At 38.2% G+C, this 21,928-nt stretch overlaps 1 protein-coding gene across 9 annotated transcripts in view; it reads left to right on the plus strand.

The window, feature by feature from the left end:
• Positions 1 to 21,928, plus strand: part of LOC139452740 (protein hu-li tai shao-like) — a 52,789-nt gene that overhangs the window by 11,798 nt on the left and 19,063 nt on the right. For 8 of the 9 annotated variants that reach the window (XM_071234319.1, XM_071234324.1, XM_071234325.1 and 5 more), the window contains exons 2-4: positions 15,558 to 15,648; positions 19,821 to 20,072; positions 21,081 to 21,229. In XM_071234319.1, coding sequence (XP_071090420.1) covers positions 15,582 to 15,648; positions 19,821 to 20,072; positions 21,081 to 21,229 — 468 coding nt within the window. In that variant the 5' untranslated portion in view covers positions 15,558 to 15,581. Of the gene's footprint in view, positions 1 to 1,173; positions 1,268 to 15,557; positions 15,649 to 19,820; positions 20,073 to 21,080; positions 21,230 to 21,928 lie in introns of those variants that run through there. The other variant, XM_071234321.1, reaches the window with a different exon arrangement.

Raw genomic sequence — 21,928 nt, forward strand, 5'->3', positions numbered from 1 at the left:
AGGTGGCGCATGATCTATCTTGGCCATTTCTTGAATGCATTGCTCACTGACAGTGCAAATATATGTGTGTGAGCTTTCTATTTACAGGCTGCATGGGAAAGCTCCAATTAACAGTTTTCTGGGATAAGTTTATTTATCATTGACGGGCCATCCAAATGAAGAAAAGGGATGAACAAGGCTGTCTTAGGTTGCTGAAAGTAAAACTGGATCAAGGCCAATAATTGTTAGTACATGATAGAGCTAAACAACAATCTGTTCCTGTGACCTGCCACCTCATCAATGGGATGTCCTGAAATGTACTGGTATCTGTTGCTATGGCATGTGTAGCCTATAGGACTGTGCCACTACTAGTCAGCTGGTACCACCAAGTCAGCCGGTTAAATAGGCCTCTGGGTTTGATGTCAGAAGTTTGTCATCACCATGGGTTTACAGTTACCATATGATTTGTGTTATTGATGTCAGAATGGGAACTTGATCCATCAGTGTCTAGAAGTCGCAGTTTTGGGAAATACAGCATAACATTATTTTGATGAACAGTAATTCCTGCAGTAGAAACAGAAAATATTTTTACTCTAGTAGACTTGGATAAATATCAGGGTAACTGGAAGGTGTGCACATAGGGTGTTAATGGTTTGTGTTCTCAAAGCTTTCATTATGACGTTTAGTATGTACTATGGTAACAGGAATGGACGACACAAGGGACTTCTTTTGATAAGGTGATTTGCTGCTATGTAATTTTGTGTAGTGTTTGCATGCTCCGTTTGCCAGGATGTTCCAGATCTCCTAATGGTATGGATGGTGACATAGCCTAATGGTTGAAGAGTTGGCTCATCTCACCAAAGACTTATGTTCAATTCCCAACTTTGGTGCAAAGTGTGAAGCCCATTCTTGTGTCCTTGCATAAGGCTTGCATATCGCTAAAATCAGCTCCTCACTCACTCACTCACTGGTATGATGTCACCCATCACTTCATGACAAAAGCAAACACAAGCACACACAATCTGCAAAACAGTTTGTCTTGAATTCTGTATTTAGAACAGACTATATCCTTCACCGAACAGCAAGACAGTGCATTCTTCCCATTACCATCATTCCATTATCTGATAGCCTTACCCACAGGAGAGCTGGGACGACTGACTTCAGGCAGACTCAGGCAGGGGAGCAGGGTCAGGATGTAGTCTGTGGCGGATGAGGACTTCAGTCAGAGCATTTTGTGCTGTTTCGAAGCTTTTTTCACTGGATTATTATGGAGCCTGAAGAGTTCCAGGTCAGCTCTTTCAGGCCACCAATTTCAATGAACATTGCAATTTCTGTATCTCATTTCCTGCCAATTGACAGCATCCATCTTGTCAGTATCCTCGGTCCTCAGTTTTGTGTTTCAAGTTTAGTTATAAAGTGTAGATGAAAATGTAGTTACAAGAGAGATTATCTGTTTTGAGGTATCACATGTCCATCTGTTAATTTAGGTGAGAAGTGTGGGCAAATTTATGTGCCTTATCTTCAACATAACCGGCCTGCAACATGTGCTTGGGTTTCCATTATATTCACACTACTGAGTATGTAGATTACCTGCAACTTGCTGAACATGCCAGAAGGTGGTTTGGTCCTTGAAAATGTTTACAGCAAATGCCTAATTATGAGGAAAACTTCATTGAGGGCCAAGAAAACCATTAATTAGCTTGACTGTCGGATGTCACAAGTGCTTTCCCGGTCCTGTCTCCTTGTATACACTTACAGCTGTAATGTGTCTAGTGAGCTGCAGAAGCAGGTTGTAGGATGCTTGCAGTCTCACTCTATCACACGCAGTTCCTCATTTCATTAAGGCCATTTGCTCATGCATTCCTCAGACTGAACACTGTAATGTTGAACACCTTTGTCACTACAATGTCATTGGCATGATGATCATAAAGGAGATTGTCTGGACTCAATGCTGTCTCCCAAATCAACTGAGTAGTGTGGCCAAGTGAAAAGATTGTGGCATTTACTTGAGCATTGACTTATATTTTTCTAATTTGATTTAGTGATTCTTTATGGCACATCAGAGGCAGTGATGACCCTAGTCTTTCATTTCACCTCAAAAGATTTTTTCATATGACTATAGTTCTTGGTTATGTGTCTTTGCTGATAGGTATTGCAACACACAGCCTTTCAACTGTGAGTGACTCATTTTGAGTAGTATATATACCCTTCAAATTGAATATTTATTAATGCTTATGAAATTATGGATAATAGGGGTTTGGGGGCCATTGAGTGTTATTCCTATATTTGAATCTCTGGTCTCCCTACCTTTTCAAGGTTAACATTCATGACATTAGGATAATGACTAGTACCGAGTGATTTCAGGATTAATTTTGAACACTTAGTAGTGATGTGTAATTCCCCTTCCTCATAGCACAAGGTTATGATAGTCTAAGTGTTGAGAGCTGTTGACAGGTAACATGTTTATTATCCATTTCAAGTATTTGGTAATTGAAGAAAATGTGTTCATGGTCTTAGTAATTTGTATGGGGTTTATGCTTGTTGTACACAGAGCCACATTGCTCTTGGAGATGAGGGAAGTCTTGTTCTGACAGATCCTAGCAAATAAATCAATTATACTTCGTTCTCCAGAGTGAAGTATGATGGGACTATTCAAGTGACATGTCGTAGCCATGGATGACTTTATATGTAATTCCAAACTTTGAGCTGTTAAATGTCTTAATGTGTCAGACTTTGACACTGACATGAGTAATATCTGTCAAACATAAGCCTACAATCCGCACATCAGAGGTAGATTCAATTGCATGTCCCATTAATGCTATTCATCTTGATAATAGCCTTCAGCAGCTTGAAAGACATCTTTAATTTCAAACCATAAAATGTCAAATGAGCATTCAATGCCTAGAAACAACCTTGTGTGCATCTTGTTTGCCTTTATTTCGTCTTATTCTCTGCCCAGACCGAACTGAAACTACAGAAACCTGTCTTTCAAGCACACAAAAAGAATTCATTTATGCATTACATGCTTTTAGCTGTTGGGTTAAGATATCTCTCAGGGCCTGGACATTCTATTTTAGGTTCAGTGGAAAAGATTCAGTTACATCTCTGAAAGCTTTCATTTAAAAGTGAGTGATTTATACATCTTTGATTTAAGAATTATTGATTTTCCCGATCATTGAACCTATAGGTTGGAATAATATTATATTCAGAATATTTATTTTACTTGTAATATTGTATTTATGTGAACATGGTGAAACAAAACCATTTGCTCTGAACTATTGTGATAAAAGAAAGAAAGCATTAAGGCATTTTGATAAAGGTTAATAACTAATCAACATTTTGATATTTTCTTTGCAAATTTGTGATATGGGGTGAAATGATAAATCGGTGCACCGGTGCATCATGACTTTTTAAGCAATGTTACCATACAAGATACATTTTTTGCTGTATCAATACAAGATGATACACTTGAAAAAATAAATTATGTACTGCTCATTTAATGACCTTCAAGTGTTTTTGTCAGTAAAATACTCCAAAATGTGCTGTAATTAGCTTTTCAAGTTCACTACTAAAAATAGCCACTATGAACATGTGTATACAGCTAGCCTTTGCCTTTGAACCTTCTCTGAAATATTTATAATCAAAATGTTTCCACAAGATTCAACCAAAATATGAGTATAGTGATACATGTTGTATCGTAACCTTCCTGTATCGTTTCACCCCTAATGTTATCACACTTATTGTTATTGTGACATTTTAATATTTTGTCATCTCATGCCTTATTCATAAGACAATAATGTTCTTAATAGTTTGCTGACTATGCTGAAAAGAGAAGAGATGAGTAAGCATAATTGCATTATAAGTAACTATATATACTTTGTATTCTGGTGCGATTGTAATGGAAATATCCTGCATTTTATTTTGATATTGGCTTTCTCTCACTGAATTGACATTTTTACCATTGGATGAACTTTATTAAAGGTGAATATTCATTAAATCCCTTCAGTGTTGAACTCCCAATTGTTGAGTATGCAGAAGTGTTAAATTACTGTTCTTATGCATAAACATGTAGGAAACTAAATAGCATTTTCATATTTGCTGAATAAGCACAAATGTTCTATGACTTGGCCATGTTGATGTTGCTGGTCATGTGTGGAAGTTCATGAAAACATCCATAGTGACAGCTGGGAGAAAGAGTGGAGGCATGTAAATTGGTAGGATCTGCATCAGGACAGTCAGTTTTAATATAAAGAAATGCTGAATGCATGGGTCATACCCAACTATAGATTCATTTTGGCATGGTTTCATAAAGTCAGTAACTCCAGACTCAGGCCGTGAATAGTAAGGTAGGTTGTTGGTGGTAGCAGTCGGTGGAGAAGTCTTGTTAGCAGCTTCTGTGGGGGATCTATGAATCCTTTCCCACCTTTCCATGCTGTAAGATGATTATTGGCAGTCTGCCTTCAGGGCCCTTACTTTAAACTGTTGTATATAGAATCTATATGGTAATACTAGTCATGGTGTTAGGGTGTGTATATTGATGCTTCTTTTAACATTATAGGTTTAACATTGCCACTAGTTTTGCTTGTTCCTGGACTATTGACAATCAGGAAGGAATATTTTTTGTTTCCCTCAAGTCTAATTATTGTAATAACCACCAGTTAGCAAAATGGGCAGTGGACCCATTCGCTACCATATTTGTTTTTGAGACTTAATTCAGACGGCTTATTCTCTGGCAAGACTGAAGCAAAACTACAGAAACCTACAAAAACACACAAAAAGAAATCATTGATTCATTTGCTACCATGGCATTGTATTTTCTAACTCCATAAGTTACTGTCATGAGCGAGATGAAGTTTGTACTAAGTGAAGAATAGGCGATGGAGATGGTGAGGTCACTACTGACACAAAGGTATGGTAGCAAATGTAACCTGGGTATATCTCATAATAGAATGGAGACATAATAAACTGGATCTTCAAGGATGTAGACAAGTTTGATTTAACCCAACCAGCTTTAAGGGTTCATGTTTCTGATGATTGCAGTGCAATAATAGAATGTTAAAGTGCCTTGTTTTGGCGTTATGTTTATTTTCATAAGCTTATGAGACAAACTCACAAGAAATAAACTGAAATTATAAAATAATATAAAATGACTTTTGACAATAGTATTACCATGATTACTTTTGTCCGACTCTTCTTTAACATTTATGTATAATACATGTTTAAAAATCCATTCTTACACCCCAAAAATCAAATATCTTGTTAAAAATTGTGTGTTTTTCATTCAAGTAGCAATATTAATCTGAAAGTTGAAAATAATAAAAAAAAAATTTCCGACCACCTACATGGAGTTTTAGGTTAATTTAAAGTAAAAAAAGGTCTGTGTAGTCTTTTCATGTACTGTTTTTGCTTGGCATTTGTTCCAAAGATGTGGGATTAATGATGAGTTTGGATGGTAAAGCATGTTTCTGTACTCGGTGTGCTGCACATGGGGGATTGTCTGGCTGGTGTTCATCTGCCAACACAAGCAGGGAATGAATCGGCAATAGATAGGAACAGGTCTAGCTGTATCCACTGCATTCATTATCTCCATGGAAGTGGAACTTTTTCTGGTTGTTGTGATAGCAGATACTACACAAACTACATCTGTGTCATGGCATTGGCCGTAAGCTTGCTTTCTGAGCATGAGTTCAGTGCAATAACAAGTTCCGATACAGTGTTATCTGTAGTGTAGAAATACTGCAGATGTTAATCTGGTGAGAATCACTAGAGTGTGAATTAATGAGGTGGTAATACTTGCTGAGGCTGCACAGAACATTGACACAGGGCCTTCACAGTGACAGGATGGCAGACTTATCTTGATGATGACATCAGTAGTTTGTCACCACCTGACAAGCTTAATAGGAATGTGCATCAGTGGAGAGTACAGAAGGACAGTTGCAGGAGTAGTGAATGAGGGAGTGTTTCACTCTGCAGTCACCAGTATTCAACTCAGTACCAGCTATGTCAAAGAGGTCTGTTATGATAATCAAATCGCACCAGTGGTTGCCACATAAGCAACCATCTCTCAATGTCAGGGCATGAGAAAAAAATACAAAAATTATTGCATGAAATCCCCACTCGAGTGCAGACATTACAGTAATAACTTGGCACATGAAATATCAACTCATATGTTAATAACATTATGACATGAAATATGAATGATATAAAATAAATATACTAAAAGGCTTAACTGAAAATAAGTCTGTTTATAATGCAAGTTGATGTGCAGTCAACTTGGTCAAACGTTTTGACCATCCAATCCTCATTAGTGGACTTGATGCCAAGGGTGGGTATTGGAGACCTGGAATCCTTATGCCAAGTTATGGGTAACATTGTGTGGTGTAGGTAGAGGGTTGACCGGAGTCTGACCTTCTGTAAATTCATATTAGATTCATTAGAGCTACCAAGCAAGTACTCCAAGATTCATTCCTGATGTGTATAAGCCCAGTGATATCCTTTGTCAAACACGTGAAGAGAGCTTTCGATATAATTCAAATTGCACAATTTTCATGAATCAATTTGCAAAGGTAACGACTTCATTTTGCATTGATAATCAGTTGCGTTTTACAGCTCTACAATGTTGACCTTAAGGTTTGTCTTGAGACCCTCAAGTTTTTCTCAATGATATTTGATAGAAAATTTTGAACTTTTAACAGTGCTATGACAAGAGATACCTTGACTTTCGTGCTTGATTTTGAACAATGCTGAATAAGAAGTTTCAATGGTCAAATAGTATGTGAAGCAATTACGGTTGATGTCAGTTCTAGATGTACTTGGTGAAGGTACAAGACTATGCCTGAAGAATGAAGTATGTGTGTACTGGGGATTGATTAGGGTCATGTGACAGATACACTAACATCTTGTCTAGGACATATTTGTGGTTGATGTGTGTTCTTACACTAGATGCACCTGATGGATTTACTGTCATCTTCATCAGTTCTGAAAAATAGACGCATCAGCAGTAGAAACAAGCCATTGTTGTAGGACCACAATACACAATATCGGAAGGGAAAGCAAACTGCCCTCCTAGATACCTGTGTGGAAACAGAAATAGAAAAGTTAAAACAGGCTCGAACATTTCTATATCACTAGTAACTAGTGTTTTCACAACTATTGTAGTAATTTTACAAATAATGCTGTAGCTTCGATTGTTCTACATTATGTTTTTTCACTGCTCTAAATTAAGTGGGGTCCATAAGGTTTTATGCTTTATTATTTGAGTAGGTAAGCCTATTCTGGTTATGTTTGAATATTTCAATATTAGAGTTATAGCAAGGACCGTTTCTTTCTTCCTGTTAATTGAAGTATGGATGTCATAGCCTGGCTCCAGACAGGTGAAACAGCTTGTCTCCATCTTGTCAATAATAAAAACATTCAGGTAAACTATTACAAATGGACTGTTGATGATCTTCATCTTGAGAGAATGATGCCTTTAATACTTTGATCACTTTTGTCAAGAGGCCAAGGGCCGCATACTTTTCCCTGTTGAGTTGTAGGGAAAAGTTGAATGTGGACAGATAATGATTTCAATATCACGCACAGCAAGACAATGACTAACTGTTTCCTCTGTTTACATGCCTGACAGCTGACTATGTTGAGTAGAGTACATGAATATAGAAGCTATGCTATTAATATCTTACTGTGCTAAATTTGGTTCCGCTTTCCAACGCCTTAATGTTTTTTGGTTGTGTAACTGATTCCACAAACTTGTTTATTGTTTCTTTTACTGTTTCACTTTGACTGGTATTATTTTGGCATTGAAACCCTGTCTGCCACTTCAGTTACTAGTCAGAAGCATAGTAACATTTATATGGAGTTGGCAAACGTATGAAAGAAACATTTGAAACTTAAATAAACTGAAATGATGACATGTTCCTGTTATTAGGATTGCAAGATCAGAAAAACTGTACAGTTCTAATTCACTTCTCAAGTTTGTTAAAGGTGTCTTGAGCTGTTTCCTCAGCATAACTCTTTACTCTCTTGCCCACTCACTTAACACATCTCCCTCAAACACTCACTCACTCAGTATTACAGGCTTCAGGTTTGAATCAGTGTTGAGAATACACTATCAAGATAGGCCAGACTGAAGTAATAAATATGCTTTGAGTGTGACTGATAATGAATCCAGTGTAAAAAACAGTATGCTCAAAGGCCTAACTGCATTAACATTGTACAGGTTGTAATTGAATAGGCTTTACCACAGTGTGCCTATTGTATATTCAGATAGCAAGCAGAGCTTTGTAAAGAATGACATATTCAATGTAAACAGTGTTCTCAATGTATGTTTAGATGCCCCACAACAGTATCAGCTGGTAGGTTGTAACATTGCAAGGGTAACATTGAGCTGCAGGAGAAACTGACATTTGGGGCGGGTTAGAATAAACAGTGAACTTGTGGGTCTCTATACATCTTTTTTTCTATAATCAGTTTTGAAACTTTTCTGTAGTGATAGGCATCGTTAGAAATTGGCTCTAGTCCTGTTGTCCGTGCCAAACTTCCCAATAGTTAGGTATCATAAGGACGAGTACAAATTTGCCATTTAAAATGGTTTTGCTATTTGTTGTCATTATAAGGACTAGTGGACTAAAAATGTTTCTGCCGCTGATAGGTACATGGAAACCTTACTTTTTGATAATTTCGGTTGCACCTGCGCAGATCTGAGTTAGGATTGGTCTTCAGCAACCAACCCATGCTTGTCATTAGAGACATCTAACGGAATGGGATGGTCAGGCTTGCTGACTTGGTTCATACATGTTATCATATCACAATGGCGTGGATCAATGCTCATGATGGCAATCACAAGATTGTCTGGTCCAGACTTGATTATTTTCAGACTGCCATAAATGTTTACAGAGTTGAATAAAAAAAAGCAAGCAAAAAAATCATTTCGCTTTTGACATTGTGACTGTTACCAGTGTGAAGCCAGTTCTGTCCTGATCTGGCTGGACTGGTGGTCGGAGGCACCACAACTTGATGTCCAAAGTTGTGCCCCTTAACTGTGCAGGGATGTACTGAATTCCATAATATGATCTTTTCTCAGTCAGTACCCTACCTGTTATTGTGTTGTATTACTGTCCATGACTGGCTTTCCTTCCACACTAAGTTGACGTGCCATGATAAGAATAAAATACTGAAAGCTGTGTAAACCCAACTGGCTCCTCTCCCTCCCTCGTCTCACATTCCAGCTATTGCTGCCACAGTAACAGTACACTGAATTCTTGGAGCATGTACCTGGAATCTCCAGCAGTAGAACTATGTGTATTTACTCTTCCCCAGACCAGATGCTGCAGTAGTAGTTCTAGTACTCATCATATGGACTCATTATTTAGGTCGTTTCTCTCCCAGCATGGTGTTCATGCTTGTTTTGGATGCAAATTATGCATAAGATTGCTTCCAGTGAGAGACACCAAGACAGTGATGCATGCCAACAAGAACAACTGTCTAGGGAGGTTATTTTGGTTTCCAGGGCGATTCGGAGGGGGGAATGCTTAGGACTGTTCTGCCCCATTTTCCGGCTCCTGTGTTTTGCATCATTTCCCTCTCACTGAATTGTCAGTGTTCAAAGTTAACCTAAGTCCGCTTATCCAAGACTAGTAATATTCTGGTAGGGCCAGTGACCTTTTCATATGGATGGCTACTTTTACCATAAAGTATATGGCACAGCTGGAGCAGATCATGTGTGTGGACATGTGAATAAGAAGTAGTTTTTAACCCTGAATTGTTGCAGTTGTCAAAGCTTCAAAGTGCTGATTCTAACTTGGATTATAACTTACGTTATTTGAAGAACAAAGTTTTCCTAACAGTGCCTATAGGGTTACACTTGAACAATAGGAAGCAAGTCAAAGACCTATAAAACATTGTGAGGATTTATGATTTTCTACCCACATTTTGTTGTGTTTTCTAATATGTTGCATACTTTGAAGTAGGATATCACACCTGACATCTTGACGTTGAGCTGTCTACCCATTCTGTTGTACTCCATTTGGAATTGGTGTTGGCAGTAATGTCATGATCAGGGTTTGGCTCTTTTGTCCCAAGAGAACATTGACTTCAAGTAGCTAATGTATTAATAGCATGCATGGTTTTAGTGGCAAAAAGACTTTTCTAATTTGGGCATGAGAAATAGGCTTGAGATTTAATAGAATCAACTTTGTACAATAATGATACCCACCTTCATGTTATTCCTGTGTTGTTAGTTACACTTACAGGGGCTTCACTATTTATGGCAACATTCTGAAACTAATGCTGTAATAAGCTCTTTATTATGGAGAATGCCCTGAAGTTCATTTGGTTTAAATATGTACATGATCAGACAGCCATCATTGCACTTGCTAACAAGAAACCATCTGTGTGCATGGCATGTATTGGCCATGAGCAGAATATGATGCATCTTCTAATCGGTACGTATGAAGCTCTTTGTGTTTCAATAGTACATTGTCAAGTTCAATGTTTTTGAAAACCTGTTATGTTCTCCAAGGTTTTTGAGAGTTGTTCAATTATATCTGGGGAATTGTCAGTACTGATGACAATACAGGAGTATCATGTCACGCAGCGTTAGAAATTGGCACTAGTCCTGTAGTCCTTACCAAACTGCCCAATAGTAAAGGTATCCAAAGGACTAGTAGAAATTGGCCCATTTTAAGGGTTTTGCTATATGTTATCATTATAAGGAGTAGTGGACAAAAACTGTTAGTTTCTAACCCTGGTGTGATGTTCATGCTTCCTACTGTTGTCAGAGGGTACACAGGTCCAGTGGATCAAGCCCTTACCTGTTACCGGATTCACTTGTTTTGGGTTTAAAGTTCAGATTTGCCCTGTTAGATTGTCATCATTGGTCTGTCAGCACTTGTTATGGGTTACGGTAAAATAGGAATTGCATTAATTTGGGCTTTCTTTCCATATAAAGCTATAACTGCACTATGTGCCTGAAATACCATTCACATTATTGTTAAACCGACTCACACACTCATTTGATACCAAGTACATGTAAGTATGCTTAAATTGTTTGCCCAATTAGTTGTGTGTAAACATGTTATATATCTTGTACAAATAGATCCTCAATACCCCTGTCTGGATTCCAGTTTACAATTAGTCGCCAACTGGTCGTAAGTGCTATCGAAATAGAACGGGTGTTCAGGCTGTGTGACGTGGTTGATAGTGTGTCCTTGTACCCTAACGACATGGACCGATGCTCACGATATCAATCACTGGATTTTTTTAGTCACTACTGGTAACTTACTATTTGCCTTAATGAAGCCTTCAGTATTAATGGTATTGAACTCTTAAAGTTAATATTAAGACCATTTCAGCTTTGGAATGGTATGCGTATGAATTCACCAATGTGTTACCATTAGATGCATAACATTATGTAGTGTGTTCTAATCCTACTCAATTGTATGCATACGACTTGATTTCACAAGCAGGTCTTGTATACGACTTGATTTCACAAGCAGGTCTTGTTACCTTTCAATACATAACAAATGTACTGTAGTTTACAGAAGTCATACATAATTGGTCAGCTTATCACTGATCATATCATCTTCTATTGAAGGGATCAAATATATCACACAGTTATTTGCATTGTTAATCACATAATGATGATACATCAGAGCAAATCAGCTGACATGTTATGTCAGGCAAATTAATGTATGATCTATCTAATTGATAACTGGTGGAGAAGTGGTGTGCTTGATCTGTGCTTGTGTAATAATCTCATTAGGTGGTAATACTCTAATCATCTTTCAAATACATGGCTACACTTTGCAATATGCCACATGTGACTACAGAATGATGCTCTTCGATTAAACTTATTTCATTGTGTATATTGTAGAGTTGTTGATATGAACTTAATTCTTGGTCTATGTGAAGTTGACACCTGTAATTTGCAGTGCGTTTAGCATTTTTAGTCTTGTTATAATAATTTGTTTTAGCGATAGAAAGGAAGAGTGGCCCCGGGCTCTGCAGTTTCTTTTAGATATTTGGAGTATTTTATTAGTCTGTGGAACTCTTAAGTCTTTTCTTAAGAACAGTAGGTTAATGACAAGGATCTCTTGACTGTCATACTTTGTTTCGGAAACTGGTTAATTCTTATAGATCTGATGTATTGGGTCACCCTGGTCTGGTCTTCAGCATGGTGTGAATTTAAGGAGGAGATTGTTTCACAAACAAGTAATCCCTCGGTGTGTTTGTAGGCTTGTCCTGGAAGCCTGCTGCAAATCTAGGTCATTGAAGGGCAGGGGGAACTTGAATACCTGTACTGTTGGTTTGATGAGGAAAATGTTGGCCATAAACTTGGCAAAATAGAAAGTACAGCTCCGTTCCAGACTATTGACATTGACTGGTGTAATAAAGTCAATATGACATGTTTGACTGGCTACTGATTTGAATCTGCCAATAGAATCGTTTACAATGTAAACTGGCTGGCTCAGGGGGCACCTGCGAGTGGAGGTGTAGAGTATGTATTGGTGTCAAGTCCAGCCTAGCATGAAAAGACTGGAGTGTTGGTTTCACCTCTACACCCAGCGTCAGTGCGAATGATTCTATTGATAGCACCTGCCACACATCAGACTTCTATAGCAAGTGCTGAACTTACCTGGCTGGATACCTGGGTATTTATGCATTATGTACAGGCAGTATTAACATCACATTCCAGTAAAGCCTTAGTTAGAGCAGTTGATTATTTCACTAAATTTGTATTATTTTGACTATCAATTTTATGTTATTGTCTTATTTCAATAATGTGAAGCAACTTTACAGACATTACATTTGCAGGAATGCAATTACATTTATGGACTATGTACTAGAACACATTTTTCTGTTCATGGTCAAGATAGTTATTTATAAAGTGCCAGAGAGTTTTTGCATATGTTAAGGACCAAGAATGTAACAGCCCATATTTAAATCCTTTCCCACAGGTGCAGGTTACTTCTCAGCTATAACTATTTCTGAACTAGTTGAGGAGGTGGCAAATACCTCAGTGATGATATATGTTGCAAGTCAGTGATGAATAGGATGTGAAATGACAAGAATCAATTTTCTGTGATCTCGATTGAAATATGAGGATAATATGTGAGATTATGTTCCTTGAGCTATCAAATGACAAATTCAGTGATTAAAATATGAGATTGTCAGACACTGATACAGGCCAGTGAGTAAATCCCTGGCCATGTGACTGAAGGCTTTATTTGTTTGACCTGTTGTTTTGTTGGCAGCTGGACACACGCTGTTGTGACAAGTAGACAGTACTTGTGAAGTAGCAGTGTGTGGTAACAACCCAAGGCTGTGTTGACTACCTAGGTTAAGTCGGTATTATCTATGTCATGGCTGAGCTTCAGCCAGGGAAGAGGGGCACAGCTATGCTGTAAAGTGGCCTTGAATATGTAGTATTTTGCAAGATTATGGTGTTGAAAATTATCCTGTGTCACGTTGTACTGTCAGATGCTTTATGGGATTTTAGCAAATATGTGTTGGTGTCAGTGTTATCTACACAGCGACCTTGAAGGCTGGGAGTGATGTTGGTGAAGTCTGATTCTCATCATCATATTGTTGCTATTGAATGTGATATTGGATGGAAGACAGATTATAAAGGGCGGACCCATCTACTTCAGCCCACAAGGGAGATGGGTTATTGAAAAAAAATTGGGTGGGAAGCCACAACTTCTCGCCCAGAGCAATCTGACCCATGTTAAAAGTTTCCTTCAGGAAAATATAGTTTGCTTTTATGTCATCATAAGTTAGCGAGTGCTGAGAAAAGTGGCTGTTTTCTTATCACACTCTGGTCTAAGTGATATTGGTCTGTCACAGTTTTGCGGATTTTTGACAGATCGAAGACTATGGTTGTATGATTATATGAATATACCTTGCTAACACATATTAATCAATTGTATGTAAAGTATGTACACATTGGAATATGAAGCAATGGAAATTGGTAAATTGTGTTGAATTGAAGGGCTCGATTTGGTGGGGGAAGAATAGTTGAATGAGGGAGGAGAGACAAGTTCAAGCTGTACGATCATTCAGCATGGCTACAGGGGATAATTGAAGGTTCACATGGGGGAACTAGATCTAGTGCCCTGTTCAGCAGATGATTGTGAGATAGCCCGCAGGACGAAGATGGGAAAGCCGGTGCTGTGAAGTGTGGGATGTGGGCGGGGCTGGAACACATGTCACTGACAGCCGTAGATATACAGACCACATTCCTGGGATTCCCTGCTCTATTTTCAAAGGCTGCAATTTGTCGGAATTTAGCATTGTTTATTAGATTACAGTCTCTTGTATTGTGGTACCATGTGCAGTCTGATATTTCTCTGGCATTGAACGTTGACAATGGGGAATATCAGATTAGTGTAGGTTTGTTGTGGAACATTCTTGTACAAGGAAATAGCTGATTATTTATGTCTGAATCATTGTTTTGACTTTTAATTCATTTGTTCCTATGAAAGAGACCATTTTGAACTTGCAAACCAAATTAGAAGCGTGCTTTGGCTGAGCTGGTTGACATGATTACAATGTTAAGACCAGGCCAAGATGGAGAATTATTTGTATCTTGATAAGGAATTGGCTACCGTCTGGGGCACTGCAAGGTCAGGCTGTCCTATCACTTGCCATGTCACTGTTACATCAATACAGCTTGTCTAAGACACCATGTTGAGCAGGTAACATGGTGTAGGCTGGTTCAGTTACCTCAATTAGACCATAGCAGTACATAATAGCTGTGACTCACTCATTACATTAATGACTAAATGGATAGTCACAGCCCTTCCTTTAAAGTTATGTCAGGTTTCCTAATGTAGCATCATTGATCTGTCTTGCATGCTCCATGGTCCTCCATGTCTGCTTGTGTCAGTAGTGATGCGTCTTAGGCTCAAGTGGTTGCCATAGGGCAGTGGAGCAAGAAATCATGACTCACTGACTTTTTTGCAAGATTGATCACTTTAAGGTGAGGTGGAATGGGTTTAACGTTGTGTTCATGATTATTGCAATTATAATGCGATATGTTTGTGCGTGGGGTGGCCTCTTGCACTAGTCCGGACTAATGCCACTGTTTTAGTGCTAACCCACTGAGATACCTATCGTTTCACATAGATAGCCCTCTCAGACACAGTATACTGACTCCAAACCAGTCCCTGTTTTATCCCCTAAATGCTGAATGTCAGGCAGAGTAACCACAAGAGCACCCTTTTATATCTTTTGGTACAACGCAGTATATGTAAGATAAGGCAGATGATTGTTTTAGCTTGTTTGGGGAATAGCTATATTTACTAGACTACATACACAGTAAGATTTTATTCTGATTCATTTGGTTTAATCACTGTTAATGCTTGAACAGTATGTAATTTGACTGAAATAGGTTTTGATATCTTGATCAATGGATTCATGAAATTAAATAATCGTTGCACTCATACATATACTAATACAATAAACTCTATTTATTATGTCAGGAAAACATTTTAAATGATAACATACTCTAACTTAAATGGTTATGTTCAAATCTGTTGTTGAGAATGATTATTTGACTAAATGTTTGTTTTGTTTTGCAGGGCGTGGCTGGCCAGTAACACGGGATGAGCGACGGAAGTGCCCAGGTTAACGGGCCAACCAGCCCCACGGGGAAGTACATAGACACAATAGGTCAGTATTCCCTTATACCAGACAGGTCAGGGTTCAACATGACCATATATACCAGTTGTGATTTGCAGACAAATCGGTTTCTGCCACAATATGGTTACTGCCTCAGTTCCTCTGGAATGAATTGTGGTCATGGGTATTTACCATTGTAGGACTCGATTATCGAAACTAGCACTTGCTGTTGAAACAGATCATAGAGATTGATAACTGCTTAACTATAAATACCGAACAATTATCAATGAATATTGGACAGGTAACTTTAAGCAAATATGCATGAAAGTGATTTCATGCCACGTGTGACACATTTATGCATGTATCACATTGTGGACATTTGAGATATAACAAAAACATTTGCCTTCCGTCTTGGCAATTAACATGATTACAATAACAATTCAGTTTAGATAAATCTAAACTTTATTTCATCACAATAGTTTATGGTAGTTATTATCGATGACACAATTTTTATATCGATAATCATTCTTCCCATCAACTATAACTCCAATTGTCAATCTTTTTATCCAGCCCTAATGGAAACGATTGACATTGAGCATCTGACACACAATATTAACATTCACCTATGAGCAACAATTAAGTCCAAATTACTTACTACTCCCCAAGCCCAAACAGATTTCTTGACACACAAAACAAGGAGTATTATAAAATCATTGAATTGTATTCTCCATTTATCATCTTGCACCAGATTTCTGTACTTGCTGTAGTAAGTGCACTGGGCGCTTAGAAAAACCATACACTATGAGTTAAGTTGTTTTCAGAGATTGAGTGGTAGTGAACAATCTTAGTTCAGACATGGATGAAGCTATGACTTTTTCGATAATGGTTACTAGGCAATGACATAGCCCTTCTGAGCTGCTGTTTTCTTTTTTTTTAAATCTGTAATGTACACAAAGGTATGGACTGTCATATAACATTTAAGCCTTTGTAGGGCTGCTTATTAGAGCAGGGTGCTTTATATGGCGAATGTGGTAACAGGGTTTTGGATATCTATGGATAATTTAGATGAGTTGCATTTATGGAAATAGGATTTGGGCAGAAGGTTTAAGTCAAGCAGATTGCATACATGCAAGAAACTACTTTAATTGCTGTTTAATCTAGAAGGTGGAAGTTTGGAATTCTTAAAGATAACCGGTAAGTGTGAGCACGAAAACACAGTACTAGAGTGCTTGCTTCAAAAGGTAAAATGTTTTAAAGATTATGTGGGAATGTAAGAATGTTTCTTTAACAGCTAGTTTCATTTTTCTGCTGATGTATATCAGTGTTTTCTCATGGGCAACAAACCCAGTCCCACTTGGCAGAGCTCCATGCATTTCTTGGGTAAGTTGAAGTAGGAAGTGCTGAGAGAGAGGTACACAGCATCAGGAGCAGTTCCTGCATCCCCTGGAGTCAAGGCAGCAGGGCATAAGGGGATGTAATTATTGTGACTAAGTGTCAGTCATTGTGGAGGCCCTACTTCAATACTTACCAACAACACATTATCTCCTGCTTTGCCTCTGGCTTGAACAAGAGTGCTACGAGATTAAGACATCTTGATTGAAGTTTGGCAGTCTTTCTAGTAAACTGGGCATGGAAACGATTTCCTTAATGTTATTCCTCATGATTGAGGGTGATTTTGTGAAGTGATCAAGGTCAAAATCTCATTGTTGATATATGGCTAAGGGGTATCTGTAAATCTACTTAACATAGACATGACAGATTGATCTGGAAATACTTGGTGTAATAATAGCTTTCATGACAGGAATTTGTGAAAGAATGTGTCTTTGCCAGCCAGAGTAACTCAGTATGTGATTTGTTCACAAAGGGTGATCAGCATTTTTATGACCCCTCAAGGAGATATAGACATTAGTAGTCAGCAGTATTTAATGCCCCAAATTATCTTGTGTTGGTGTGAAGTCATGCATTCTTAAAAGGTAGGTAATATTTTGAACTGTCCTAAATGTATCTTAATAATGTATTTCCTGTACATGTAACATGACCAAATTGCTATGAAGGGTTTTTCTGTAAGACTGAATTGAGACTTGTAAATTTGAGTTACTTTGTATACTGTTTATAATATCACACATGGAAAGCTCTTTGTGGCATTGCTAGGCATTGCTAGGCCATGTGGTAGCCCAGGGGTTAAAGCATTTGCTTGTCACGCTGTAGGCCCGGGTTCGATTCCCCACATGCCTGTTTTAGGCACCCCGACACTAAGTGTTCTTGTCAGGATTTACGGTACTTGTAGCCATAATGAATTGCAGTAAACAGTGGTATATTTAGATTTTATATACATGATGGCGTGAGGAAAAACACAAGTATGTCATATGATATCCTCAAAAGTGCCTGGTTTTTGAATGAGTGTTTGGATGTGATCTTGTTGAAGAACCAACTGTCTGGAAGGCGGCTTCCCACAAGGGTAAACAACAACATGGCTACGAGATAGCAAGGATACAAGATGCACTTTTTAACAATGAAGTCACTGTTTTAACAGTCAGACACTATAGCAGAAGGTCGGCTCTATCGGAGCACCTTCCTCAAGGCATAACTTGTGTGTCCTTCATTCCCTATTGCAAATAACTATTTCATTCATAAGTTTGTTTGCAAGCAGTATTTACCTTTATAAAAGCAAGGTTATCATGACCTTATAGAATGTCATCACTGGGTCATTTACACATTAGGTCATTAACACATTGGGTCAGTCTTATGTAGCATAATGTTATCCACATTTTCAAGGGTATTTGAATGGTAGATTGTATCCAGAATTTTCTTAAGTGACACATTCTCATGACGGTTGTTATTGTAAATCCTGATCGAAGGAAAGTGAACATTTTGTAAAAGGATGCACTCCTACGTTATAATAAGCCATCTGGCATCTATTTGTACTACATGCTGTGTCTCGTGACACATGTGCGCCAGACCCGTGTGTTGTATGACTGTTACCAGTGGTGTGTTTACTTAACGTGTACTACTACTGCCAGGCTTCGAGCAAGTCAACACCACCACTACTCAGGCCTGACTAGTCACTTGTGGAAGATTAGCTCCTAGATGGACATTTGCTCTCATAATAAGGGGTCAGTTTATTTTCTAAATTAAACAAATGATCCAATTGAATTTGGATAAGGTACCTATCATCCTATCTGTCAATTGTTGGTCCAGATATAATTTGTGTTTGATCCAATGATTTACATTGTACATCACATCACAGCAACACTGTGATAGAAGTCCTCAGCACTTTTAGTGATAGAGAATGTTAGGCCCTCAATCAAATCAATCTGCAAAATGGTGAATATATCATTTTGGAGAGGAGAGTATTCTTAGTTTTCCTAAATAGTCTCTATGTGATTATTCACATGAGTTTGTGAGAAAATTAGATCAATTATTCTATTCTGCTAATATTTGTGTTATTACATTGCTGAACCCCATGGGGATTCGGGGTAAGAATTGGTCCCCCACAATTTATGCTGGTTGTAAGGGGTGACCAAATGGTCAGCTTCTGTGACTTGTTTGATAGCGCGTTCTTTTGCTCTGTTGGCATGGATCGTTGCTCACAATTTCAATCACAGGATTGTCTGTTCCACACACTATTATTTACAGGCTGCCATCATATAACTCGAATATTGCTGATTTCGGCGCTAAACAAGAAACAATCTTCAGCTAAAACAGCTCTTCTGTGTGTGTAAACTTTATAGTAATACATACATTGACACAGGTGGTTCAAATCCCAAATTTTCTTCACCCATGATCTTAAGCCTGTTAACAACTCATCAGAGTTTGAAGGTATTGCCTCTGGTTAACATCCTCACAAATGTAGATAATGGGCGCAGAAAAAGAATATACTGCATCCTGAGGGATGTACAATAATATTCATTGTACCTACTGTGCATCAAGGCCAGTTATTGCTGTCTTATTTTATCCATCATTCTTGACCTCTGTCCACATGATCATTGATTCATTCCAGGCTCTAAAGTAATTATCTAAATGCGCAGTACACTTCACTATTTCATTACCTTCATATGACCTGCAGGGACCCTTAAAATTCATTATTGGGAGTCCACTGGACCCACTACCTATCACTGAAGGCATTGGGTCCACATACAGACAGTAATATGACTAGAAGTCTGTTCAAAGCTGCATTTAAACAAACTTATTAGTCTTATACTTGTATACACTTGTTGTTGCAGATCCGGAGGACCCGGAGTATCAGCGACAGATGCGGCGGCCGGCAGAGGTGAAGGAGGACGTGAAGCAGATGGAGAACCGCAGCCGAGTCTCCGTTATCCTCAACAGCCAGGCGTTTCGGGAGGAGCTGGAGCAGATTGTGGAGGAGCAGCTTGCCTCAGGGTCGCATCCTGCGTCGCTCATTGCCCTGCAACAGATCTCCGACCTTCTCCTCCCTCACACGCGATCTAACTTAGGATCCATGGCCAAAGGGGGTATGTAACACAACCAAGTACTACAGTCATCAAAACAAAAGATAAACTTCATGAGCCCTTTTCCTTGAACCCAAGGGGATCTTTTAGTAAAATGTTGCAGAACATTACAAGAACCCCTGTTTTGATACAAACACTGCATGACTATACATTATTGCGGAAACTCTATATTATCCCGGTATCGGTAAATCTCATAAAACACACACCCTGTCGACTGTTTACTTATGTCTAACCACGATATTTCATTGCTTGATTGAATACAAGACTCATTGCTGTATGTCACCGCTACTCGTAAATGTACACGTTAACTTTTTTATAATAGTTTCTGGAATGTTTTTGAAGTGAAATTACCCCTACCGCCATTTGAAATTGGTTAGAAAAGAACCCATTTGTTTGGACGATGTCCCTTGACCCAACCTAGGTCGTATGCATACACTGATTATGCATAATCCAAAACAGGAAGTGATGTAAACCATATAATCCACACGGATCACACAACAAACTAGTGATAAACTAGATATAATATAGAGTTGCCCGCTAATGACAGGTACTTTGTTTTCCGAACTCAGTAAAGAAAATCAAATCAACATGGATCAATCCTAATTGATGTGTCAGAAAAGTTGAAGAAAGATCAAGAAATATTTTGTTTAAGACATACTTAATAGGTTAGTAAGCGTGCGCCATTACTGTCCATTATAAATTAACTATCGCGATAATATAGTGTACCATGCTACTGGACCATTAATCTAAGGCGGTGTAGAGTTGGGTCTCTTGGTGTTGCCATGGCCTGTTTGTTGTGGGTTGTAATCCAGAATCAAGAGTTTGATCCTTGGTATGTCATGCCTGTTCCACAAAGTGATCTCAATGCTTAGGTGATTGTAACTCCCTTACTTTAACATATATTTCTGATATTGGCGCTAAGCCTTTTGTAACTCCCATGCTTTGACAGAGATTCACTATTGCAAAGCTGTGTTATTTCTACTTTTATTAATCCCTTGTATTGTGTTGCAGCCTCACCAGTCATTCCAGTAAATGATATCCGAGGGGTGGATTCACTGAACTACAGTAAGGGGGAGAAGGTCCTGCGATGTAAGCTGGCATCTTTATACAGACTCGTTGATATGAATGGCTGGACTCATGGAATCTACAACCACATTAGCGTATGTATTCCTGTATTCGCTGTGAACAGTTGTTTTACACTTTGTACACTGATTAGATAGAGGATGATTTGTTTTTTGTTGCTTAACGCAGCACTCAGCAATATTCAAGTTATATGAAAGGTGGTGTGTAAATAATCAGTCGGGACCAGACAAACCAGTGATTAATATCAAGGGCATCGATCGGCACAATTGGGATACAATGACATGCATCAACCAAGTCTGACCACCTGATCCTATTAGTTGGCTCCAATGAAGACCCATTCTAACCCGGATCTTCACGAGTGGACAATATGTAGGGGTGTCATGGATTGAAACGTTAAACATCATTATATCACGATACATCGATATTAAAAATTAATAAGTAACTATTTCTGTATTTGTATTGATAAACATTTTCCTACTTGCAATTAATCAACTGTTCCATTAAATATTTAATATATATTGAATTTTCTGCTTTCTTATTCTCCATCTTAACCATAGTAATCTTATATTGTTATAACATGTTAACATTTATGTGGCAGTAAAATATGCATTTTGTATCAATATTCATAAATTAGTTTCAATATTGAAAAATAATTGATAATTTGATTGTTGTTTGGTATATTTGCTCATCATGCTGAAGACCTCTGTTTGATTTTGTGGCGCTGGTGGCTGAGAAGCCTTGGCCACTGTGCAAAGGTGCCCCTTGTTCATTATCCA

This window comes from Haliotis cracherodii, unplaced genomic scaffold (assembly GCF_022045235.1).
Source record: "Haliotis cracherodii isolate W230 unplaced genomic scaffold, xgHalCrac1.p SCAF_9, whole genome shotgun sequence".
Taxonomy (NCBI): Eukaryota; Metazoa; Mollusca; class Gastropoda; order Lepetellida; family Haliotidae; genus Haliotis; species Haliotis cracherodii.